At 42.0% G+C, this 27,571-nt stretch overlaps 1 protein-coding gene across 3 annotated transcripts in view; it reads left to right on the top strand.

Annotated features, from left to right (window-relative positions):
• tgfbrap1 (transforming growth factor, beta receptor associated protein 1) overlaps positions 1–27,571 on the top strand; it is a 69,890-nt gene that overhangs the window by 31,779 nt on the left and 10,540 nt on the right. For 2 of the 3 annotated variants that reach the window (XM_067986199.1, XM_067986198.1), the window contains 5 exons: positions 281–338; positions 22,787–22,930; positions 23,900–24,046; positions 24,624–24,783; positions 25,725–26,158. In XM_067986199.1, the coding sequence (XP_067842300.1) occupies positions 281–338; positions 22,787–22,930; positions 23,900–24,046; positions 24,624–24,783; positions 25,725–26,158 (943 nt within the window). Of the gene's footprint in view, positions 1–280; positions 339–22,786; positions 22,931–23,899; positions 24,047–24,623; positions 24,784–25,724; positions 26,159–26,572; positions 26,665–27,571 lie in introns of all 3 variants that reach the window. The other variant, XM_067986200.1, reaches the window with a different exon arrangement.

Genomic DNA, 27,571 nt, shown 5'->3' on the forward strand with positions numbered 1-27,571 from the left:
TAGTTTTTTTTTAAAAATAGCATGCAGGCACTTAGCTCACAATTGCTAATGCAAGATGTGATTGCTGTGTGGTAAGATGAACAGATCATATATCCCCTGAGATGAAAAGCACCATGAAAGCAGCTCTGATGTATGTTTTCTTTGTGAAGTGTGAGTGTTGGCTGATGTATGTCACAGCGCTGTGATATGAATGTATTAAGTGCTGTGGTATTTAGCTGGATTTAAACTTTTTACAGCAAGTTAACTAATGTCATATTAAATCATGTTTTTCTGAACTTAGGTATTTTGCACTTGGTCTTCTTTATCACTATAATGGACAGAATGAAGCTGCACTACAGGTAAATTGATGTTTATACTTTTTCTTGTTTAGAATACCTTTACTATTTGCAGTGGCTATAATTTCTGTATTGGTGGAACTCACTGAAGAAATGGGCAGAAATCTCTCAATTGGGGGGGAGGGAAGGGAGGAAGGGAGTGTGTATATGTTGAATGTAGACGATTGGAAGTGTTCCCAAATGACCCAACCTTATAATCCAGAAGCACTGAAACCATAAAATGGTTCTATTGTGGGATTAAAATAATTTCTGTATTTCATTATCTTCTGTTGCAGTTTATCATGAAAGCTTTGCTAAATTGGATCTGTACGGAATTTCTTTTACACTTGTGTTTACTGCTGGTTACTCACTTGGGTAAGAGTAGTGGTGGAAGCTATGGTGGTCAGGGACACACCACCGATATAGGTGCTTTTATGTTGTGCGAGACCTGTGCTAGTGCTACTAATTTCCCCAAGCATGGGTCTCGCAGCCAGATTTCTGATCTTGATGAATCCTAGCAGTTTAATACTTGGCTTGCAACTGGCTGCAGGGCACTTGCACATGGGGAATACAAGGGCCTTAGTGCAATATGAAAGTGCTCACAATTGTAATGTGTTGATAGGTTCCACATAGAATGATATTCAATGTACTCTTCCCAAAGTTTGAGGGGGAATGAAAAGGGAAAATGAAGGTTCACTGTTGTCAAGTTTTGTGGTACCACCAGTTACAAGTACTTGGCTTATAAATAACCTGATGTATATAAGTTTGCTGTGATGGTTTTAACAAACATTCATTGTGTGACCTGCAGAGGAGTTTAATCAGAATGGAATGCTGTTCTTGAATGTCCTGAATTTGAGTTTTTACTGGTTATAGAATTATGGACAGCGCATGTAAATGCAATGAAATTGAAAACTTCACCCAGGAAGATCAGCCAATACTTTTAAACAGCTGAGGAGAGTCTATTTAATATTCCTGATTCTGGTGAATGGGATCAACAGGGACGCTCATTGCTGTCCAAGATGGCTGACTGAGGGTTTGACTAGAATATACAATGTTATATACAGTAATCTTCTCATCTGGCCACAGTGCTCGATATTTCTCTGTCAAGCAAATTTGTGGGTTAGTGCGATTTTCAGTGCTAGCAGGAAGAAGTTTCCATTCCTACTCTAGTGAAGTGAACCCCTCCCCATAGCAATTGTAGTTGAAGTGCTTATGGGATTTGAGTCTAGCGATGTAAAAGTCTGTCTAAAACTGGAGAACATGGGAACAGTATTAGGCCATTCAGCTCCCCTAATTGGTTCTGCCATTCAATCAGATCATGGCTGATCTGTTTCTTAACTCCATCTACCTGTCTTAGTTCCGTAATCTTTAATAAATACCCTTACCTAATAAAAACCTTACCAATCTGTTTTGAAATTTTCAGTTGACCCAGCCTTAACAGCTCCTAGGGCGAGAGTTCCAGACTTCCACTAACCTCTATATGAAGAAATTCTTCCTGATATTGACGAACCGGATTCTTTCCCCTCAGTCTGGTTCAGCAAGAACTGATTCGAGTACACCGTAAAGTTCAAACAACTTTAATAGCAGATCTTAGTCTGTAGCTTCAATTCAGATTCCTGAGAGAATCCGAACGATTCTAACAGAATAAGGAGAGACAAAGACAAAGACAAAAACTCATACCTTTATACAAATCCATAGAGGTTGGAACATCATTAACACAAAAGTCAACACCAATCATAAGCCGGGCACAGGCTGCCATGCGGGGTTACATTATTTCCGGCCAATCATAGACAATCCATGTGCTGACCATGTTGCTATTAGACATCAAAGGGGTTACTTCCTCACTTTCCAACTTGGAAGGTTCTTCCCTGTTCCTTCTATTCCTTATCTCCCAACCTGGAATGTCTTTCAACTTTGGCTAAGCTCGTTCCCTATATTGATCTGCCATAAACATGGAGACATTCAGACCAGTCCTTGACTCACATCAAAGACCTATCATTGATAAGACAATGCAGGCCTGCTGACTAAGCAACCATATGGCCCAGCAGGAGGGCCAGGCCACTTGTATCAATCTCAGTTACTAACTAATTAACCCTTTCTAACCATTTTGCATTCTGCTTCTTTGCCACATAGGCATTTTAATATTTTACTAAAAACTGACCACGTAGGGATTCTCATTCCCCCCTTTTATCATTTAATGATAACCAACCCTTGTTTACTCATCAGTTCTGCCTAAGCAGAGTCTCATACACGAATCTGTTCCATTGCCGCCTTACAGCAGATTTTAACGCAAGCAACGATCAGGCCAAAAGTAAGTATTGCTACAATTAGAATAACTAATCCATGCATCAAGTACGATCCCCATGAGCCACTGAGGAGCCATTCTAACCAACCTTCTCCCAGGGTCTGGTGTAATTTTGTTACGGCTTTCTGTATATGCTCAACCAGATTAGTTATATTTTCTGAGTTATCTGGTATGTAGGTGCAGCATTCTGATCCAATCAGTGCACAGGTTCCCCCTTTTGCGGCTAACAGGTAGTCTAAAGCCATGCGATTCTGCAAGGCCATTGTCCGAATGGCTATCATTTCTGCATTTGTATCCTTCAGTGCCACTGCGGTGTCATTAGCTACTTCTTCTAATACCGAAGCCATCTGCCGAATTTCCTTAATTGTCCTGGCTACCCCATACCCAGGGAACAAAATAGCGAAATATCGCTCCGTTTCTGTAATTTCCCTTTTAGACCTATATTGGTAATGATCCGCTAGGGAAGGCAAGTGATGAACATGGGGTACTACATATCCTAAATAACAGGACCCGATCCAGTTCTGAGGCAACCATGGGTATGCCTTATGGCCGCATATGAAATACGTACCATTATATGCAGTTAAATTTCCCTTTTTAGCCATATATATAAGAGGCTGAGAGTCAAGGTGATTCCACAGCAACCCACTGGTTTTATTAAGTGTTGGGGCCCATTGGCCCTGGAACATGCCCTGGGTAGTCAGGTTGACTATGGGCGGTAGCCAATAGTGGGTGGTGCTGCAATCACTATGTCCCATAAAAGGGCCATTATTTGGGGCATTCTTATTCCAACATACCGTCCCGTTTGGTCTAGACGTATTGGTCAAGAGCAAGAACGGGGGCTTATGGGCTTGATTGTAATTAGGCTGGTACCATCCTCTAAACTCATTAAGACTATACCCCGCTGATGCCCATTCTATTGTTTCCGGGGTTCCTATCGCATTTCCCGAATTGTTTCGTCTAATGACCCATTCCGCAGATTCATGGGACATAAAGGGAATCGGCTTTAAAGGGATACCTCCCTTGGAATGGATAGGAATGTGAGAACACACCCAACAGCTAGAGATACCCTGCCGTTTGGCATACACATAACTCATGTACAGGAAGGTGTTAACGTGCAGTTCGCGCTTTTGGAGTTGGAGATCTCTCTTTCGTCTCTGTAGCAGAGAACCCCCTAATCTTGGATAGTTAAAAATCTCTATGGGGGCTAACCCATTACGCTTTCTCCCTTGGTTAAATCTCAGGTACCGATCGTACCTCTGTGTATCTCTCTCTTGTTCACACAACTCAGAGGTCTTTTCCCCTTCACGTTTACAAACATAATCATATTTGCACTCAGTCCAATAACAAGGTATTCCTCCATGCGATATTCCAAACTCTATCGAGCGGTGGGGCTGCCTCAGGAGCCCGGCACATCCATCTATCCGGGTGATGTTCCACCTTCCGAATCCGTCTGGGTCATTATCGTTGCATCGAAGTACGTCTCCTTTGCATAAGTGGTGTATGCGCTTAGGCTGGTCCCGTCGACATGTTCTCTCTTTGGTTACTCCCAGGGTCAGCAAGAGTTCAAGGCAGAAGATCCAAGGGAAGACTTTCATAACTGGTCACGATACCTATATAGGGAAGATTTCTTAGAAGAAAAGAAAAGTTAGCATTTTAAGTTTGAGACATGGGACTGATAGTTTTACAGTGGTGGAGGTGAACCCAAGCACTCTTCCCCTCTACCTTCACAGCGGTAGGGGTGGTGAGTAGAACCTGATAGGGCCCCTCCCAACGAGGTTCCAGTCCTTTCCTTGTCCAATTCCTGATTAACACGTACATTCCGGGTTCGATGTTAGATGGACTGGTTATAGGAGGAAGTTCGACGTAGGCAGCTCGTACCCGAGAGTGGAGGCTTCTCAATGCCTTAGTTAATGACAAAATATAGTTAGTCATTTCTGTCGTCATGTGGTGAAAGTGGACAGTTTTCGGAACGTTTTGATTCCACGGGGTCTTGAGGGGTCTCCCGTATATAATTTCAGCAGGACTTAACCGTGCTACCCCAGCCGGAGTAGTACGTATCTGAAATAAGGCTATAGGAAGAAGTTTAAGCCAAGTAGTACCAGTCTCTGCCTGCAGTTTAGCCAGTTTATTTTTCAAAGTCTGATTAGCTCGTTCGACCAACCCAGCGGCCTGTGGCCTGTAGGCACAGTGTAACTTTTGTTTAATGCCCATTTGGGTGCAGAATTCCTTGTTCACCTGACCCACAAAATGAGGGCCGTTATCTGAACTCAATTGATTTGGGATTCCGTATCTCGGGATGATCTCTTTCATCAGAACTTTTACAACAGTGGAGGCTTTGTTATCTGTTGTCGGATAGGCCTCTATCCATTTACTAAATACATCAACAATAACTAGGACATATTTATAACCCTGACATCTTTCCAACTCAATGTAGTCCATCTGGAGGGTCTCAAAGGGACCTTCCGGCAAAGGGGTCTTTCCCCATTCGCAAGGCACTCCCTTCCCAGGGTTGTATTGTTGACAAATGAGACAGCGACTGCTGATGCTCTGAGCTAGGGCTTGCAACCTAGGATGCCACCAAGTGGCCAGCAGCGTACCACTAACAGCTTTGGCACCACAATGAGTTGCAAAGTGTACACATTCAATAACCCATACTGCTAATTTATCTGACATACAGGTCTGCCCCACAGGGGTAACCCATAATTTAGATACACAGTCATAAGTACAACCAAGTTGTTTCCACAATTGTTTATCACAGTCAGGAGCGTCCTCCTGTAATTTAATGACGTCTTGGATGGTTGGCATTGGCTTTTCAGAGGGAGACTTGCTCTGTTTTGAGCTTTTAGTCTGACTCATCATTCTAGGGACAACCACCCTCTGTGTCTGGGACACTTCCTTAGCTTCCTGATCAGCATATCTATTCCCTATATCTACTGGGGTCTGTCCTGTCGTGTGGGCGGGGCACTTTATAACCGAGATCTGTCTTGGTAGCATAAGGGCTTGTAACAAATCTGAAACTAACTTCTGATGGGAAATCTGCGTACCTACAGAAGTCAGAAACCCTCTGTTTTTCCATAACTGTCCAAAGTCGTGAACTACCCCGAAAGCATATCTCGAATCTGTATAGACATTAACCCTTTGGTCTTTCCCGAGGACACAAGCTCTTATCAATGCAAACAGCTCCGCTTGCTGGGCAGAATATGGAAACTCAAAAGCAGCAGATTCGACAGTTTTACCGTCCTGGTCCACTATTGCATATCCAGAAAGTTTCTCTCCAAAGGAACCAATAGAGGCACTCCCATCCACGTACATAGTTATGTCCGGATCTTTTATTGGGACATCAGATAGATCATCTCTGACAGAAGTGTCTTCCTTAATTAAAGATAAACAATCATGTCCTGGATCAGTCTGTTCCATGGGTGGTTCTGTGAGAAAACATGCTGGGTTGATAGTAGTACAATGTTTAAATCGCAGTCTAGGATTATTAAGCAGATATATCTCATACTTATTCTGTCGAGCCATGGTAAGATGTTGAGTCTGCAGCTGTCCTAATAATGCAGTTACCGAGTGTGAACTGTATACAGTAATGTCCTGTTGTAAAGTCAGATTAGCCGCCGACTGTAGGCTATTGTAAATGGCCGTTAAAATCTGAGTACAAACTGGATGTCCTAGTGCTACTGGATCTAACTTTGAAGAGTAGTACGCCACCGGTCTATGCTTGTCGCCATGTTTTTGAGTCAAAACAGCAGTCGAGCAATCAGCGAGGATAGTACAGTACAACTGAAATGGTCTGTCATACAAGGGTCTCCCCAATGCGGGTGCTTGTGACAAAGCTTCCTTTAATCTCTCAAATGCTCCCAAGGCATCAGAATCTAGTTGAAATTCACCCTCTATGCTGGTGTATGGTGTTAATAATTTAGTGTCCAAAGCAATGTTAGGGATCCACTGTCTGCAATAGTTTACCATTCCCATCCACTGCCGGACCTCCTTTGCAGTTCGAGGCACAGGGAATTGACAGATTGGTTCAATCCTGCTTCTTTCTAGGCTCCGCTCAGTTGCTGAGAGCATAACTCCAAGAAACTTAACCCTCTGTTGGCCCACCAGTACTTTCGACTGGGATACTATGTACCCTAGCGAGGATAAGTGATTTAGCAATTGGGCAGTGTCTTTTCGGTTACTCTGCTCATCAGGGCTGGCTATCAACAGATCATCCACATACTGGACTAGTTCAGACCCTTGTTTCAAAGTCAAGGTCTGTAATTGTTCCTGTAAGCATCTAGAAAATAATGTTGGGGAGTTAACGAAGCCTTGTGGCAGTCGGGTCCAAGTATATTGCTGTCCCTTGTAAGTGAAGGCAAAAAGGTACTGACTTGATGGGTCTAGCGGTAAGGCGAAAAAGGCGTGTTGAAGATCGACTACTGCAAAGACTTTGGCTGTTGCAGGAACTTGAGCCAGAATATGAGCTGGATTGGGCACTAGTGCGTGGAGTGGCTGTACAATGGCATTGATTGATCGCAAATCCTGTACTAATCTGTACTGGTCTGGCTTGCCTGGCTTTGGAACTGCCAGTATCGGCGTGTTACACGGGGACTGACATTTAATCAAAATCCCTTGTTTTAACAACCCAGCGATCAATTTGTCAATGCTTGGTATCGCCTGTTGCTTTAGTGGATATTGTCGAATAGAGGGTAATACAACATTTTCCTGCAGGGCAATATGAATAGGAATCATTTTAACGCATCCCACCTGTGTGGGATCCTCCGCCCACACTTGCGGATTAACATATTCTGGTTTTTCATTGCCCACATGGTGGCGCAATTGTGCCCTGTTAACCCTTGGTGTCTGGTAAAACAGAATAGTCCGACCGCATGACAGGGTCTGTTTCTGTCGGTTATTTGAATCAGCTTGTTCGACTGTCTGTTTTACCATGGGTCCTAAATCTTTCGCATGGTACGGGTAATTCACCTCCCAGGTGATATGTGGGGCTCCCTTTATTTCAAAGGGTCCTGGGTCCCATCCTATTGTTTTTGCAGCACCCCGAGGGATGTAACCTGTAACAGGTGCTTCCTTCCACAACTCTGAGGGGATCTCAACATACTCTGCTCTCCCTTCTGGTCCTGTAACCATAGCCCGGCGAATAACCTCCCATTCCGTTCCTATATAGCTTCGGTAAAAGTCCTCCAATTCCTTATTTCTCCCACTCATATCGTAGGCCAAGGTTACATGAAGGGAACCCTCATCTTCGAAGTCTAGAGACCACCATTGTGGGGTGATGGAAACATAACACTGCATTTTGGGAGCCCATGGTTTCACAATCAGTCCTTCGTCCCCGCATTCAATGCTCAGGCGGAATGCACATAGCAAGTCTCTAGCCATGAGGTTACAGTCTAGTCCACTTGTAATTACAAATTGGTGTTTCACTGACTCATTTCCAAATTGTACTTCCACTGGTTCAGATATCGGGTATTGGCTCACTTGTCCCTGAAAACCAGACAGACTCTGTTTTTCCCCGGACTCAGGGAGATTGAGCTCCGATCGGACAGATGACATGGTTGCTCCGGTGTCTACCAAGAATGTATGTGGGTTTCCTTTAATCATCAGTGACAAAACGGGCTCCTGCTCTGACTGGATCCCGTTTACCACAAGGTTAGCTAGTCAATACTGGGGGAACGGATTGTTTTGGGAAAAGTCCGTATATCTTCCTCGTCCTCGATTCCCTTGCCAACCTCCTCTTCGCTGCCCTTGCATATGGCCCCCTCTTCCCTGTCTACGGGAGGGACATTCCTTGCTCCAGTGGCCTAGCTGACCACAATTGAAACAGGCATCTGACCCTGTTTGTCTCCCTCCTCCTCTTTTCCCTTCAAAATTACGTCTCGGAGGAACGTAGGGTGGGCCATAGTTAGGGGCGGTTGGTCCGTTAGGGTGTGTATCGTACCCATACCCTTCTCCGTTAACCCATCCTGGAACACAATACTGAGGCTCCATCTGATATCCTGTTCTGTCTGAGGTGCGTTTCGGCCCTTCCTTTTTCACCACATACTCAGTTTTAACTTGAACTTGGGCCTGACCTTCCTGGTGCTTATTATCTATCCAGTAGTATTTTACTGCCCTATTCATCTGGCTGGAAGTATTCTCTGACCAGTCCATATTATTAGTCCTAATTGCTTGAGAAACCGGAATCGGTAGGCAGTTCAGTAGCATAGCGCAGTACTGTGGTGAGTCTCTTCCCTCACGGTACGCTGTGTCCCCTGATTGATTCCGGTATACTTCCGAGAATCTTTCCAAATATTCATCTGCTCCTTCTCCCTTTTTAGGCCTGGTGTCTAAGATCTTAGTTATGTCAATTGGTTTTTGTAGAGTAGCACTAAGGGCACCCAAAAGACGCTCCTGGCGCTCAACATCATTGTTTGGTATCTGTGCTACCAATGCGACATGAGTCCGGACATTCAATTGGTCCAGGAATTTGGTATGTTCAGCATGGGTTAAAACTTGCTGTATTAGCGACCATAAGTCCCTTGATTCTGCATTATAGACAGAAACGGTAGTCTTAAGGAATTCTATAAATGCGGTAGGTGACTTTCTCCTATCCGGCACCCCAGATAGAATGGCCATTATCTCGTTAGGTTTCCATGGACAGTACACATCTATCGTTCGGGAGTTGCCGGCTACTCCAACATTGTCTGGGTTTGGGTCAAAAGTAGGATTAGGCATCGGCCTCATTGGTAACTGACGAGGGGTCGGCTCATCCCTAGCTAGTGTCTCAGTAGTACGTTCTAAGTTTAATGATGGCAAGTCGTCTCCTGACTCTTCAGTTTCTGCGTCTCTAAGTCCCTGACTGTCCAATCTCTGATCTCTCTGCTGACTTAAACTAAGTGGGCTGACTGAGAATTTAAATGTTGGAGCCAATAATTCCCTAGTTTTACTTCTAGTACGGGAAGCAACCGGGGAGACAGTTTGAGGCATTATCACAGGGGTCTGAACAGTCTGTACCATAGGCCCTGAAGAATAGATATTACTGTACTCAGGAGGGGCACTAGGACCCTGGGGAGCTACACGGGACCTACAATTCCACTCATCCAATTCATCATCGTCTCCCCCAGCCAAGGCAAGGCCAATCATTGGATTACATAATCCACTTTTCTCAACCAGTTTGGGCTCGCCCGAAGTCTTTTCAGACCTCTTTTTAGAGCACTTTTCATGAGCACATTCTCCTTTTAGGACCTCTACGGACTTGACCACCCCTCCTTCAGTGAGTCCTATCCCTAACTTCAACGCATTATCCTGCCAACTTGCTAATAACGAAGCTTCTTTCAGTTCTTGACAGTACTGTCTCCATAAAGCAATTAAATCTTTGGCTACTTTATTTCCGTTATTTTTCCAAATTAATTCCTGTGCTTTTATGGCAGTATCTAGGTCTTTAACTCCTCCCAATGGCCATTGACCATTCCCCAGTTTTTTATTCAACCCGCCTGACAATTGTCTAAATTGTTTTGCCTTGTCCGGATATTTTTCACACAAAGTCTGTAAGGCACTCCCTGGTTCTGCAGAGGTATCCAGACAACTACCCATTCTATGTCCCGTTTTCCTTTACTCTTAGTCAACTAATTAATACAACCGTATTTGAACAGAATTCAAAGATGGACCTGACTCCTTGTGCCTCACAATCCCAAGTGCCTTTGGTCTCTACACCCACTTCAGGGTCCTGACCTTCGCGTGGGGGATCTCCCCTCTTAACAACCGGTCGAAGGCTGCGTGTTGAGACAGGCACTTCCTCCCTTAGTCGATCAGCACAAGCAATCAGTTCCTGTTTATACCCACTCACCAGGAACTCGAACTCTAACTCTCAGTGATAATTTTAATCACTGACTCAAGATTCTAGTTCGATCACTGACCCGAAGTTCTAGTTCGATCACTGACCTACCGCTTACAAGTTATTCCCTCAGTCCCTGTACTGACCCTCAGTGATATTCAACCATTGACCTCTTTCTGCTATTTCTGTGTATTCGCCAGACTGACCTGAATCTCGTAAAGACGCCACTCGAGTGTTAGCGATTGGACGATTCGTCGTCAGACTTAACAGATTTAGGAAAGCCGATATAGTAAAGAAAAGTTTACTCACACCGGGCGTGCCCTTCCCGTCCTCTGTGTCCAAGACAAACCGCCTCTTACTCCGCGAACTCTCGGTGAACGACCGTTGAAATCCCCGTAAGGGCCACCAAATGACGAACCGGATTCTTTCCCCTCAGTCTGGTTCAGCAAGAACTGATTCGAGTACACCGTAAAGTTCAAACAACTTTAATAGCAGATCTTAGTCTGTAGCTTCAATTCAGATTCCTGAGAGAATCCGAACGATTCTAACAGAATAAGGAGAGACAAAGACAAAGACAAAAACTCATACCTTTATACAAATCCATAGAGGTTGGAACATCATTAACACAAAAGTCAACACCAATCATAAGCCGGGCACAGGCTGCCATGCGGGGTTACATTATTTCCGGCCAATCATAGACAATCCATGTGCTGACCATGTTGCTATTAGACATCAAAGGGGTTACTTCCTCACTTTCCAACTTGGAAGGTTCTTCCCTGTTCCTTCTATTCCTTATCTCCCAACCTGGAATGTCTTTCAACTTTGGCTAAGCTCGTTCCCTATATTGATCTGCCATAAACATGGAGACATTCAGACCAGTCCTTGACTCACATCAAAGACCTATCATTGATAAGACAATGCAGGCCTGCTGACTAAGCAACCATATGGCCCAGCAGGAGGGCCAGGCCACTTGTATCAATCTCAGTTACTAACTAATTAACCCTTTCTAACCATTTTGCATTCTGCTTCTTTGCCACATAGGCATTTTAATATTTTACTAAAAACTGACCACGTAGGGATTCTCAATATCACCCCTGAATGACCTAGCTCTAATTTTAAGGTTGTGCCTCCTTGCTTTGGACTCCCCCACGAGAGGAATTCTGAGATTTCTCCCCTTCTCTTCTCCCCCTGCCTCCTTCCCCAAGGGACCTCTATCCATAAGAGACCATCCAACCAGATTGGAGTGAAGAGCAGTACTCCAAATCTTGCACTGGATGGCAACTATAGATGCTGCCCGCCCAGGACTTTAGCTAAAGAAAAAGTGCCTTAGATGCCCAAATGCATCTTGTTCCTCAAGCAAGTACAGCTATGCTAACAAACTGTATTAATGTATAATCCTATAAATACTGTGCCCATAATATGGGCTAACCGAAATGTGTGAATTTTTGGGGAAAACAGATTTAAAAACAACTTGTTTCACAGTGGATGTTTTAAAAACTGGTAATCTATGGTTTAAAATGTCCTCCCTAAACCTTTTTTGTTTTGCTGTGGTATGTTGCTACTTTCTGTTTATCATTTTTTTATATTACTCTGGAAACCAACAGTTTGGGATAGATTACAAATTTAGCACAGTTAATGTCATTACATAGGTTGTATTAAGAAATGTCACCTTCACCGAGCAGTCGGGCATGCAAGCTTTGCTGTAATGGAAAGCAGTGACTGTGAATGCAGAATCAATTTAAAATTCCCAATAGATATGGAGGAAATCAAGTATGGGTAAACGTGACTCTTGGGCATGGCTCAGTTTATACCTGTGTGGCTTGTTTATCATTTTTTCACTTCAGAGCATTGCAGATTTCAATCTGATTCTGTCAGCTTGTCTGTGTGTAATTAACACAATTCATACTTGAATTGAAATAGGTTTTAATGAATATTCATTTGTCAATTAATAGATTTTCTAGTTTATTTGAAACCTAGTTTAGTGTTCATAGTGTCATAGTAGTTATAGCGTAGGAGAGGCCATTCGGCCCATCGTGCCTGTGCCGGCTCTTTGAAAGAGCTATCCAATTAGTCCCATTCCCCTGCTCTTTCCCCATAGCCCTGTAAATGTTTTCCCTTCAAGTAATTATCCAATTCTCTTTTGAAAGTTACTATTAAATCTGCTTCCGCCACCCCTTCGGGGAGTGCATTCTAGATCGTTACAACTCGCTGCGTAAAAAATTTTAAAAAAAATGTTTCCTCATGTCGCCTCTGGCTCTTTTGCCGATCACCTTTAAATATGTGTCCTCTGGTTACCAACCATGCTGTATCATAGTTTGCCAGTTTACTTTGCTACAGTTTTGTATCTTCAAATGCAGTAAGTTCCGCTCCACTCATCGTGCAGAATTTGTAGTTTTTTTTGTTTTGTCTTGTATATTAAAAGTTAGCTTGTATTACATAGTGAATCAGGACAATGAATAATGTGATACCTTTTTGAAGTGTTAATTACAGAATGTACAAAATTGAAACATTAAAGAGAACACTACCATAGGGTGCAGTCCTTTCAAATTAAATTACTTCTCTCCCCATAAATATTGTAGGCAGAAAAAAACACAGTATTGAAGAATGCCTCCCCTCTAAGAGGTGCCTTGTTTGCCTTCTGTAAAAGCAGAGAGCAGCCATATTCTTCATGGAAAAGACATGTTCATGATAATTAACGGACACATTTCTAGTTGCTTTCCATTGAACTGAGTGGGAATTGATATCTTTCCCACTTTTTTACGTGCTGAGCTGAATTCGGTGGTTAATCACCCTTAAATGTGAAGGTGAAGCACAGTTGATATTCTAATTGGCATCTTGGAATGTCAAGGATGTTAATCCCTGTTCAAAGCTCTGCATGTAGTTGGGGAAGGATAATGTATGCGAGCAGTCATTTCCAGCTGATTATTCAAAGATGGTAAAGCCAACCAGTCTATGCATTGTTTTGAACCAGATTGTCAGTCTATTTCTGTTTTAATTTTGAACTAAGGAATCGAGTGAAATTCTATTTTTTTTTAATCAGGGAATCCTTTTACTTCTGGGAGTGGAGATGCATGGGTCAGGTTAATCAATAATCTATTAAACAGTTCATAATCCTACTTTATTCATTGTACCTTTCCATCCTATTCTCTTCCCTGCCCCCTTCCCTTCCTTTCCTAATCCAGGGAAGCTGAGGCCAGATGTGGGCTTTTAGCTACTACTCTGGCTAGGACCAACTAACTCAGTACAGATTGGGGATTGAGCCTGTAATCTTCTGATTTGTATGGATCAGAACCACAAAGGTTGGTGCCTTTAATCCTCTAAGCCATTGGAGGAAATAGTTGAAAAAGTTAAATTGGTTTAACTGGAATCTGAGATCTGTTGCAGAACATGTCTTTATATGGATAAAAAAGAATAGGATGGAGAGATGCTTTGCACAAAGTAGTGTGATTATTGAGATGCTTTGAGAGACTAGGAAGAATGAAGTGGCCAATGGATGGAAGAGTTAATGGGCATTAAACAGGTTGAGAAAATCATCATGAATATTTGTTATGATTGCAGTGTAAAGGGCAGAAGGGGAGGAATTCCTGAAATGTGTACAAGAGAACTTTTGTGATCAGTATTTTTTATTCATTCATGGGATGTGGGTGTCGCTGGCGAGGCCGGCATTTATTACCCATCCCTAATTGCCCTTGAGAAGGTGGTAGTGAGCCGTCGCCTTGAACCGCTGCAGTCCGTGTGGTGACTGTTCTCCCACAGTGCTGTTAGGGAGGGAGTTCCAGGATTTTGACGGCGATATATTTCCAAGTCGGGATGGTGTGTGACTTGAGGGGAACGTGCACGTGATGTTGTTCCCATGTGCCTGCTGCTCTTGTCCTTCTAGGTGGTAGAGGTCGTGGGTTTTGGAGGTGCTGTCGAAGAAGCCTTGGCAAGTTGCTGCAGTGCATCCTGTGGATGATGCACAGTGCGCCGGTGGTGAAGGGAGTGAATGTTTAGGGTGGTGGATGGGGTGCCAATCAAGCGGACTGCTTTATCTTGGATGGTGTCGAGCTTCTTGAGTGCTATTGGAGCTGCACTCATCCAAGCAAGTGGAGAGTATTCCATCACACTCCTGACTTGTGCCTTGTAGATGGTGGAAAGGCTTTGGGGATCAGGAGGTGAGTCACTCGCCGCAGAATACCCAGCCTCTGTCCTTTTGTTTCCAACCCAACGAGGAAAGAAGTAGTGCTGGATATAGTTCTAGGGAATGAAGTGGAGCATGTTTCAGTGGGGGAGCATTTGGGAAAACAGTGTCACAATCGTTCGGTTTAAGAGTAGTTATGGAGAAGGACAAGGAAAAATCAAATGTGAAAATACTCAACTAGAGGAGAGCTACTTTCAGTGAGTTGAAAAGAGATCTAAGAAACAATAGAAATAGGATCTGGCCCAGGTGGATTGGAATCAAGGTTGGCAGGTAAGAGTGAATGAGCAATGGGAAGCCTTTCAAAGAGGATATAGTTTGGATACAGACTAGACACATTCCCACGAGGGGGAAAGGAAGGACATCCAACGCTAGAGCTCGCTGGATGACTAAAGATATAGAGATTAAAATGAAACAGAAAAAGGAGGCTTATGACAAATGTAAGGCTCATAATACGGTGGAGAACCAGGCTGAATACAGAAAGTACAGAGATCTAAAAGAGGGAATAAGAGGGTATGAGAATAGATTAGCGGCTAACAAAAAGGAACCCAAATGTCTTTTTTATAAACGTATCCATAGTAAAAGGTTAGTCAAAAGAAGGGTGGGACCAAAAAGGAGATCATCTTGTGGAGGCGGAGGGCATGGCCAAGGTACTAAATGTGTACTTTGCATCTTTCTTCACTAGAGCAGAGGCTGCTGCCATTGTAACAGTAAAGAAGGAGGTAGCGGAGAAAATGGATAGGATAAAAATAGAGGATGTACTTAAGGGTTGGCAGCGCTCAAGGTAGAAAAGTTACCTGATCTGGATGGGATGCATCCTAGATTGCTGAGGGAAGTAAGGATGGACATTGCAGAGGCTCTGGCCACAATCTTCTAATCCTTCGATGTGGTGCCAGAGGATTGCAAATGTTATATCCCTGTTCAAAAAAGGGGAGCGGGATAAATACAGCCACTGTAGACCAGTCAGCCTAACGGTAGTGGGGCAACTTTGCAACGATAATCCGGGACAAAATTAAATGGCACTTGGAAAAATATGGGTTAATAAAGGAAAGCTGGCACAGATTTGTTACAGGCAAATCGTGTTTGATTAACTTGTCTGTTCCTATATCAAAGAACTCAAGGTTGATAAGGGTAGTACGGTTGATGTGTATATTGACTTTCAAAAGGCGTTTGATAAAGTACCACATAATAGACTTGTTAGCAAAATTGAAACCCATGGGATTAAAGGGGCAATGGCTGCATGGATATGTAATTGGCTAAGTGACAGAAAGCAGGGAGGAAAGTATACAGTGGTGTTCCCCAGGGGTCAGTGTTGGAATCATTGCTCTTTTTGATTTATATATTAATGACCTGGACTTGGGTGTACATGGCATAATTTCAAAGTTTGCAGATGAGACAAAACTCTGAAATGTAGTCAACAGTGAGGAGGATAGTAGCAGACTCCAGAAGGACATAAACTGGTGAAATGGACAGACATATGGCAGATGAAATTTAACACAGCGAAGTCTGAAGTGATGCATTTTGATAGGAAGAATGGGAGGCAATATAAACAAAATGGTACAATTTTAAAGGGGGTGCAGGAACAGATAGACCTGGGGGTGTACATACACACAAGTCTTTGACGATGTCAGGCCAAGTTGAGAAGACTGTTCATGTGGGAGTTCATGGAGACCAGTGAGACCCGAGCAACCATGTCTGCAGCTCAAGGAACTTCAGCTCAGAGTTGTTAAGCTGGAGTCTGAGCTGCAGACATTGCAATGCACCAGGGAGGGGGAAGAGTTATATGGACACTTTGATCCATGAGGCACTTGCACCCCTTAGATTAGGTCATAGTTTAGAATTGGTCAGTGGTCAGGGACAGGAGGATGTGACTGCAATTCAGGCAGGTGTGGGAACACAGGATGCAGTGATTGAGGAGCCTCAGCCTTTTCCCTTCTCCAACAGGTATGAGGTACTTGCTACCTGTATGGATGAGAACAAGGGCTGTAGGGAGGATGGGCAAACTGACCACGGCACTGTGGTACAGGAGGCCAGTCAAGTGGGGGGGGGGGGGAAGGAGGAGAGTAAAAAGGAATGCAGTAGGGTATTGTATAGTCAGGAGGATAGATAATGTTCTCTGCAGCCGCGACCGGGAGTCCCGAAGGCTGTGTTGCCTGCCCGGTGCCAGGGTTAAGGATATCTCCTCACAGTTGGAAAAGAACTTTGAGCATGAGGGGGAGGATCTAGTCGTCGTGGTCCACATAAGAACCAATGACATAAGTAGAACTAAGGATGACGTTCTGCTGAGGGGGTTTGAGGGTCTAAATTTAAAAAGCAGAACCTCAAAGGTTCTCAATCTCTGGATTACTACCAGAACCACTTGCAAATTGGCATAGGGTCAAACAAATCAGAAAGTTAAATTCGTGGCTTAAAGTGTGGTCTGGGAGACTGGTTTCGATTCATGGGGCACTGGCATCAGTACTGGGGAGAAAGGAGCAGTTCCACTGGGACAGGCCCCACTTGTGTCCTGGCAAATCGAATAACTAGAGCTTTAAACTTTTTTTTTAAAAAAAAGTGTTGTGGTGGGGGGGGGTTTCAGGTGAGGGGACGTTTAGAAATCTAAAGAAAAAGGTCAAGGCAATAGAGCAGTTTTGTGATTTGGGTAAAGATGACAGGAGTTAATCAGTGAATAAGGTCAATTCAGGGAAAAATGGTAAAAAGTTAAAATTAAAGGCATTGTATCTGAATGCATGAAGCATTCATAACAAGATAGACGAATGAATGGCACCAAATAGAGATAAATGGGTTTGATCCAGTAGCCATCACAGAGACATGGTTGTAAGGTGACCAAGGTTGGGAACTAAATATTCCAGGGTACTTGACGTTTCGAAAAGACAGACAAAATGGAAAAGGCGGGGAGGGGGTGTAGCCCTGATAATGGATGACATAAGGACAATAGTGAGGAAGTATCTTGGCTCAGAAGATCAGAAAGTAGAATCAGCATGGGTGGAGATAAGAAATAACAAGGGGACGAAAACACTGGTAGGAGTAGTCTATAGTCCCCTAACAGTAGTTACTCTATTGGACAGAGTATTAATCAAGAAATAATAGGTGCTTGTAACAAATGTAATGCAATAATCGTGGGGGACTTTAAATCTTCATATAGACTGGACAAATCAAATTGGCAAAGGTAGTTTGGAGGACGATTTCATGGAAAGCATTCAGGACAGTTTCCTGGAACAATACGTTGTGGAACCAACCAGGGAACAGGCTATTTTAGGTCTTGTATAATGAGATAGGGTTAATTAGTAATCTCATAGTAAGGGATCCTCTGGGGAAGAGTGATCATAATATGAGAATTTCACATTAAGTTCAAGAGTGACGTGCTTAAGTCAGAAACTAGAGTCTTAATCTTAAATTTAAATTAAGCCAATTACATAGGTATAAGGGGTGAGTTGGCTAAGGTAGATTGGGAAATTAGATTAAAAGATATGACAGTAGATAAGCAAAGGTAAATATTTAAAGAAATATTTCATAATTCTCAATGAAATACATTCCATTGAGAAATAAAAACTCCAGGGGAAAAGTGATCCATCAATGGCTAATTAAAGAAGTTAAGGATAGTATTAGATTAAAAGAAGCTAATAATCTTACCAAGAAGAGTAGTAAGCCTGAGGATTGGGAGAGTTTGAGACCAGCAAAGGATGACCAAAAAACTGATAGGGGGGGAAAAAATAGAATAAGAGTAAACAAGCAAGAAATATTAAAAACAGATTGTAAGAGATTCTACAAGTATGAAAAAAGGAAGAGAGTAGTGAAAGTAAATGTGGGTCCCTTTTTAGAGGCCAAAACAGGAGACATTATGATGGGGAATAAGGATATGGCACAGACATTAAACAGGTATTTTGTATCTGTGTTCACAGCAGAAGACACAAAAAGCATACCAGAAATAGTGGGGAACCAAGGGTCTAATGAGAGTGAGGAACTTAGTTATTAATATTAGTAAAGAAAAGGTTTGGGAGAAATTAATAGGAGTAAAAGCTGACAAATCCCCTCGACTTGATGGCCTACGTCCTAGGGTTCTAAGAGGTGGATGCATTGGTTTTGATCTTCCAAAATTCCCTAGATTCTAGAACAGTCCCAATGGATTGGAAGGTAGCAAATGTGACCCCGCTATTCAAGGAAGGAGGGAGAGAGAAAACAGGGAACTACATGCCAGTTAGCCTGATATCAATCGTAGGGAAAATGCTGGAATCCATTATTAAGGAAGTGGTAACAGGGCACTTAGAAAATCCTAATAGAATTAGGCAGTGTCAACATGGTTTTATGAAAGGGAAATCGTGTTTCACAAATCTTAGGTTTTTTTTCTGAGGGTGTACCTAGCAGTGTAGATAAAGGGGAACCAGTGGATGTAGTATATTGGGATTTTCAAAAGGCATTTGCTAAGGTGTCACACAAGGTTGTTATACAAGGTAAGGGCTTATGGGATTGTGGGTAATATATTAGCATAGATAGAGGATTGATTAATGGACAGAAAACAGAGTAGGAATAAACGGGTTATATTCAGGTTGGCAGGTGGTAACTAGTGGAGTTGGGGGAAGATCAGTGCTTGGGCCTCCGCTGTTTACAATCTATATTAATGACTTAGATGAAGGGACCGAGTGTAATGTATCCAAGCTTGCTGATGATACAAAGCTAGGTGGGAAAGTAAGCTGTAAGGAGGACAGACTGCAAAGGGATATGGACAGGTTAAGTGGGCAAGAAGATGGCAGATGGAGTATAATGTGGGGAAATGTGAAGTTATTCACTTTGGTAGGCAGAATAGAAAAACAGAATATTTTTTAAATGGTGAGAAACTATTAAATGTTGGAATTCAGAGATTTAGGTGTCCTTGTCCACGAAACACAAAGTTAACATGCGGCTACAATAAGCAATTAGGAAGGCAAATGATAAGTTGGCTTTTATTGCAAGGGGGTTGGAGTACAAGAGTAAAGAATTCTTGCCACAATTGTACAAGGCTCTGGTGAGACCACATCTGGAGTACTGTGTACAGTTTTGGTCTCTTTACCTAAGGAAGGATATACTTTCCTTAGAGGGGGTGCAATGAAGGTTCACTAGATTGATTCCTGGGATGAGAGGATTGTCCTATGAGGAGAGATTGAGTAGAATGGGCCTATACTCTCGAGTTTAGAAGAATGAGAAGAGATCTCATTGAAACGTATAAAATTCTTAGAGAGCTTGACAGAGTAGATGCGGAGAGGCTGTTTCCTCTGGCTGGAGTGTCTAGAACTGGGGGACTAAGGAGTGGATGATTTAGGACTGAGATAGGAATTTCTTCACTCATGGTGAATCTTTGGAATTCACTACCGGTGAGGGCTGTGGTTGCTCAGTCGTTGAGTATATTCAATCCTTAGATTTTTGGACTCCATCGGATATAGGGATAGGGCAGGAACATGGAGTTGAGGTCAAAGATCAGCCTTTATCTTATTAAATGGCGGAGCAGGCTCGAGTGGCAGTATGGCCTTCTCCTATTTCTTGTGTTCGGTTAAGGGATATGGGATCCTTGGCTTTATAAATAAAGTACAAAAGCAAGGAAGCTATGATGAACCTTTATAAAATATTTGGCCTCAGCTGGAGTATTGTGGCTGATTCTGTGAACCATGCTTTAGGAACGATGTCAAGGCCTTAGAGAGGGTGCAAAGGAGATTTACTAGAATGATACCAGGGATGAAAAACCTCAGTTACGTGGAGAGATTAGAGAAACGAGAGTTGTTCTTTGAGTAGAAAAGGTTTAGGAGAGGTTTGATGGGTGTTAAAAATCATGAGGGGTTCTTTTAGAGTAAATAAGAAGAAGCTGTTTCCAGTGGCAGATGGGTCAATAATCAGAGGACGCAGTTTTAAGTTAATTGGCAAAAGAACCTAAGGTGACATGAGGGGGAAACAAAAATTTACACAGCGAGTTATGATTTGGAATGCACTGCCTGAAAGGGTGGTGGAAGCAGATTCAATAATAACTTTCAAAAAGGAATTGGATAAATGCTTGAAGGGGAGAAATTTTGCAAAGCTATGGGGAAAGAGCAGGGGAATGGGACTAATTGGATAGCTCTTTCTAAGAGCCGGCACAGGCACGATGAGCTGAATGGCCTCCTTCCGTGCTGTACGATTCGATGATCGTACGGAAGTGTATTTCACTCGTGCCAAATTTGAAAGGGAGAATTGATTGGAGTGAGCCTGGTATATGGTGTACTCTTGGGGCCATGACAAGCAACAATTAACACCCAGATGTGTAGTCAATTTATTACTATTAGTTTAAATTTTTCATGTGAGCCAGACGGTGTGTCGGGAATACAGTCAAGCTTAATCCTATTCTTGCGTGATATCCACAAGCACTTCCATTGGGGCCACAGCAGAGCAATCAGGAGTGAAATCCTGGCTGAGAAGCTGAGTACTGGGAACCTAATTTAGACCAAGTCATTTTATCACTCTCTACTTCAGAAACTGAGTGATAGTAGCAGCCCTGATTGAGGCTAACCGCTTTGTGCTATATTGGTTTTTAAATTTAAATTTTTTGAATCTTCACTATATAAATGTGAGTCATAGTTCCTTTTAATATGTAAAAAGTATCCCAAGGCATTTCACAGAAGTTTAATTAGACAAAAATTGGTACCGAGCCAAAGGAGGTGATATTGGGAGGGATGACTAAAAGCTTGGTCAAAAGAGGTGGCTTTTAAGGAGAGTCTTAGAGGAGATGGAGATGGAGGTGGAGAGGTTTAGGACAAGGGGTTTGCCTTCAGATTAGTCATTGTCTTTACCAGCTTTCCAAAATTGGTGTGCAGAAACTTGTATCTTAATCTAGACTTTGCTGCCAGCGTACACCTCATTGAATTTCAAAAAATTAATTTGGTGTATTTTTTTGAAGATGAACACTTGAGGCTATTGTGGACAAATTTTGGGTTACTGTATAGGGACATAAGTAGAAAAGTAAAGAACCAATGCTAGATCTGTACAAATCAGTGATTAAGCTACTGTTAGAATTTTGGATGCCTTACTTTAGGAATGGATGTCCAGGAGAGAATGTAGGTGAGATTCAGTAAGATACCAGAGATGATGGGCTTCAGTTATGAGGTGACATTTCATTAGAGCAAAGAAGGTTGAGGAGAAAAAGCAAAATACTGCAGATTCTGAAAATGTGAAACAAAAACAGAAAATTTTAAACACTCAGGTCAGTTAGCATCTTTGGAAAGAACAGATACCTTAACATTTGAGGTGTAGAGCCATTGTCAAAATTGTAAAATTACAGATGACTAGCTTTTAAAAAGAAACCGGACAAAGGGAAAAAACACACGTGCACAGAGACTGCTGTTCCTTAATTTTACGTTGAGCTTAACTGGAACAGTGAAGGAGGCCAAATTGGAGTGGGATGGGGAACTGAAGTAACAGTGAGCTTGAGTCATATTTGTGAACAGACTGAGGTTTGACAAAGTGTCCACCTAATCTGTGTTTGGTCTCCCCATTTTAGAAGAGATCTGATAGAGGTGTTCAAAATTGAGGGGTTTTGGGAAGATAAATGGGGGTGGGTGGGGGGGGAGGGTAACTATTTCCACTGGTGGTGAGTCATTAACTAGAGGGCATAAAGTTAAGATCACTAAAGGAATGAAGGGAGAGATTAGGTGAATTTTCTTTTTTATGCAGTTGTCTATTAAAGACATGGACTGCTGTACTAAAAATAATAGTGGAAGCAAAATTCACGAGGAAAGTGGGTGAATATTTGAAGAAAATTTTAAAGGGTATGTGGGACAAGACTGTAGATTTTCCTTCCAGCGAGCTGGCATCGGCCCAGTGAGCCAAATGGTCTCCTGTGCTGTAAGATTCTGATTTTGTCAATGCTGAAGTGTCGTTCTGCTTCAGTTGTCTTTGAGAGTAGTAGTGACATAGCAGTTTGAACATGAGATGATTGTGCACATAGTGAAGGCCTTTGAGGTTGTAACTTAATACTTGGGTACTTATTAATACTAGGCTTTATTTGGGGGGGGAAGGAATTCGTAAGTATATACATTGCAATCTCCATCACCTCGATAGAACTGCCTTTTCTATTCAAAAAATGGCATGATCTAAACACATACTTAAAATACTTTATTGAGGTTATTTCTGATGAATTGAGGCATTTATACACTTTCTTTTTCTCACTTTTTTCTTAATAGTTGTGGGTGAAGATAGTTGATGGACAGCTCCAGGATACAACTCGTTCAGATCTTTTTGAGTATATTGTGGATTTTCTCAGTTTCTGCTCTAACCGTGAACTGGTGTGGAGGTATGCAGACTGGGCTTTGCAGAAAAATGAAGAGGTTTGTCTTTCATTTCATGGATGCAGATGCTAAATGAGTTCTCATGATCTTAATGTTCCTTATTACTGTTTTGTAACCTGGTCTCATCTGGAAAAACTTTGAATGCACAATGTACAAAGCGGGTTCCTCTAATAGTTTACAAATGCAACTTTGTTTTATTACTATAATTGTCTTTTTCTTTTGTTAAAAAAAATCTGCTGAATTCATTTCACATGGACTAATCTTTTGTAGCACAAATTTATTTTATTCACAAATATAGCTTGTATACAAGGACAGATTTACTAATTACCATTACGAGCACCAGCGGTGTATTAGAGAAAATGGTGCAAGTTCCTAGTGGATGCAAGAAATGGAGGCTTGAAAGAAATTGGGTTTTTGAAAACTAAAGAACTGTTACAATATGTAGTGTAATCTCTGCAGTGTTAAACTGTGCTTTATGTAGGTGTATGGCAATAATAAAGTTTAATAATAAAATCAGATCTATTAACTAGCAAATATTAAATTAAGCACCAACTGGCTTGGGAATTAGTCCTGAATAAGACTGTACATCAATCTGTTGTGAAGCGCACTTTTTCCATCTGAAGATTCTTTTTTTTAAAAAAAGAAATCTAACTGACATAAAAATGTACACAATCTATAACGTCTGATTCAGATGATTGCAAGTTCAGTTCCCCAGAGCTTGTCTGTCATTTGAGTCATCCCTGGGAGTGAATTTTGTCTAGTCTAGCAAGCCTGCTAGATTGAGTGGCACACTGGAGTGGGGGGGAAGGAGTTATAGAGGGCGTGTTCATTCGCTGTAAACCCCATCTGTCAACCAATTGTAGACTTGGATTTATATGAATAATTAAGAAATTCCCAAAGCTTGTGTCTTGTTACGTTGCTCCTTTTGGTGAAAAATAGTGATAAATCAACAGAAATTTGACATTTAGAATCCTTAGTGACTGTCATTTTCCTTTTTTGTGGTTATAGATTGGTATCCAGATTTTCACAAGACGACCTTTGGATGAAAACCAGACGAGCCGTATGAATCCAGATGACATTGTCAACTACCTTCACAAGTACAAGAAAGCTGTTGTTATATACTTGGAACACTTAGTATTTGAGAGAAATATTCAGGTAAATCTTCAGCAAACCTAGTAATACAAATATGCAGTTTGGGATTTGAAAAATATTTTAATATTTCTGATTCATAAATGTGGGACATAACATTCTTTCTGTGGGAAAACCCAAGATTAAAAAATACACATGCAACTTTGTTTCTGCTGGAATATTTAAGCTATGCATATAACCAGAGACTTAAACTTTTTATGATTAATAGTGCTATTATTCCTCCATGCCAAATTGATACAGCTGTCACTCTTGAACTAACCTTTATTGGAAAACATTAGTTTAGAAATTTAATGCTGGAAGGTACCTTGTAGTATAATGAATACAGAAAATGCTGGAAATACGCAGGGAGCATCTGTGGAGAAAGAAACAGTTAACGTTTCAGGTCAATGACCTTTCACCAGAATTTGGTCCAAATCTGGTGGTTGTGATAGGATCATGGGAATGTACAGGATCAGAAAAGAACATTGTGGGCCATCTGGCTACTTGATGGCTCTCGTACCCCCATATCAAATTTCTGTTATAAATTTGTTTTTTCAATTTTTATCATTGGAGTAAATTATCCTTGATCTATTTGCATCTACAGAAGGAGAAGTACCACACTCATTTGGCTGTATTGTACTTGGATAAAGTTCTAGGATTGTGCTCCCAGACAGGGAGCATTTCAGAAGAACTAACTTCAGCACGTAACAGTCTCAAGAACCTGCTCCAACACTCTAGTCTCTATAGAGTTCATCTTTTGCTAGGTATAACCTGCCAACATACTGCTGTTAGTTAAATACTTGAAAGCAATGCAAAATATGATTAGTAATATTTAGATTTGCATTATGGCTTGAAAATGTGATTTTTATAGACTATGTTTGCATTGCATAAAAAATGGATAAGTAGTACTTTCAATGTACAGCATTGTTTCTTCCAACTAAATGCTAGATTTATCTACCTATCTCGGCAAGAGCCATTCATTTCTGCTTTTCAAGCTTGAGGATACCCACAATTTCACACATCCCTTCTGTAGTGAGCTGTCCTGTTAACATCAGCTGATGCCTACTGCTGGATTACCAGCAAGTAGCTCTATATGGGTTGGCATGGACTGACATCTAGGTTTGCCTTGAGCACTGATCAGGAAATGCTTGAATAAGAAAAATCTGTACAAACTCGAGTCCCATCTACTGGATTCCTTATCAAGCTGCCGACTGACAGCAGTGGAGTATTTTCTTGGAGAGTGAAGAATTGAAATTACAGATCTCCAAGGGATTTTAAAAATAGGCATGAAAATTAGAGATTGTGGGACTTTTTTAAAGCAGGGAGTACTTTACACTGCCTTAATGTCTTTCTCCTCCTCCAACCCCCTCCCAGTCCCATACAAACTTTAGGGGTTGTGTTCTGTGGCACGATACAATGGCCTGATTATGGGGGTGGGTAGGGAGGGCAATTATGAAATGTAGCCTTCGTTTTGACAACTGTCTCTGCCTTTTGTGCATGGTTTGTTGCATGCATCACTATGTATTGTTCATATTTTTGTAATGGACTGAAATACAAAGAGTATCCTCAGTTGGCTTTGAAAAGCAATCACTTTACACTTACTACATTGTCGATAAGAATAGAAACTCAGCATTTTGTTAGTGGAAACTAATACGTATTTTCCCCCATTTCTCCTCCCACCCCCCCCCCCTTTTTTTTTTGGCAGGTAAAATTGAAGACACTGACCTCCACATGGAATGTGCAATACTGCATGGAAAATTAGAACAACATGATAAAGCTCTTGAAATCCTGGTTCACAAGTTAAAGGATTTCCAAGCAGCTGAGGACTACTGTTTGTGGAATTCTAATGGCAAGGAACCTTCATATAGACAGAGGCTCTTCCACATGTTGTTAGCCCTTTACCTGCACTCAGGTGTCACCAGTGATGCATTAGTAATGGCTGGTGTGGACCTTCTAAATAACCATGCAGTTGAGTTTGATGCAGTTCGCGTTCTACAGCTGATCCCAGAGAATTGGTCAATACAGCTGCTTTCACCATTCCTAACTGGGGCAATGAGAGCGAGCTTTCATTCTAAATGCACAGCAGAACTTTCATTGGGCTTAGCAAGATCCGAAAACTTAATTTATAAATACACAAAGGTGGGTAGCTTTCAGTAGAAGGAAGCAATTCAATTAAATTATTCTGTGACATTTTTAAACTTCCGGGTGTTAGGCGAAGTTTAAAAAAAATTAAATGTCAAATGCTAGAATATAATTATTCTAAATTTGTGTTTACGTTCCTACGTTAAAGTAATAACTAAAAAGAACCTGTAATCCCTAACTAGTATACCTATGTAGTCCTTTTTATCTTGGTTATACTATTCTATACAGTGATTTGATTTAATATAATTGAAACCTCCAAAACCAATATGTTTGTAAGACAGTATTTTATTTATGCTAATGTACTTCAAAGCAGGCTCACGGGCCTATGGCCTACTCCTGCTCCTGTGTGTTATGTTCTGTATTGTTCCCAAAGAGCCTTGGACTAATCTCGCCAACCTTCTTCCCGTCCAGCTCACCCCTTCCACCATGGACTCTGCCAGCAGATCAACAATCACTGCCCCTCTCTGCATTCCCTCCAGAATGGCAGTTCGCTTGCGACCAAGGTCTATGCTGTTCACCACTTTAATATGGATGATTGCATTGACATAATTGCCTTGAAGGAAACTTGGCTTATTGGTGACGACACCTTACTCTTTACTGAAGCCTCCCCGCCTGGTTACATTTTCTAGTATCTAGCACACCCAAACCACCATGGTAGCCCTTATCTTCAAATCTTATCTTGGTCTCTCCCCCTACTCCTCTGGAATCTTTTTTGAGCACCTCACCATCTTGTTTCACCCTCGACACTCACTCCTTTTTAAAATCGTTCTCCACACTCACCCACCCAAGCCCCACCCTGAGTTTTTCACCGAGATATCATCGCTCCGTTCCTCCCTCAGCCTCTGCACTGAGCGGTGACTTATTAACTTACCTTGCCTTATCTCCTCTGATTTTCACTGCTCACCTGTCTTCCCTTAACTCCCCTCTCCATCTGAACTCCTTCCCATATTTATGACCACTCCCTTGACCTTGCCATCTCATATGGCGCCTCTATTTTCAATCACAGACAAGGCTATCTCTGATCACTGCCTTGTATCCCTCACCACTCACTTTCCTCCTTCCAATCCCACTACTTTCTGCATTCGGCCCTGAAAAAAAACTCTTCCCCCAAAGTCACTTACAACTGCTCTTTCAAACTCTGAACTATCTCACCTTTGGCCCTCTGTCCACATTGATACTTCAGCTGAGCAAAGGGAGTTAGCGTGGATTTGTGACGGGTAGGTCATATCTGTCTAACCTAGTTCAATTTTTTGAGGAAGTCATTAACATGGTGGATAGGAAGTGTTTTATATGGACTTCCAGAAAGCATTTGATAAGGTTCCATATAAGAGATTATTAGTAAAATAATAAAAGCACAATTGTAGGTAACCTTGTGACTTGGGTTTGTAATTGTTTGAGAGTTAGGAGACA

Source organism: Heptranchias perlo, chromosome 6 (genome assembly GCF_035084215.1).
Source record: "Heptranchias perlo isolate sHepPer1 chromosome 6, sHepPer1.hap1, whole genome shotgun sequence".
Classification (NCBI taxonomy): Eukaryota; Metazoa; Chordata; class Chondrichthyes; order Hexanchiformes; family Hexanchidae; genus Heptranchias; species Heptranchias perlo.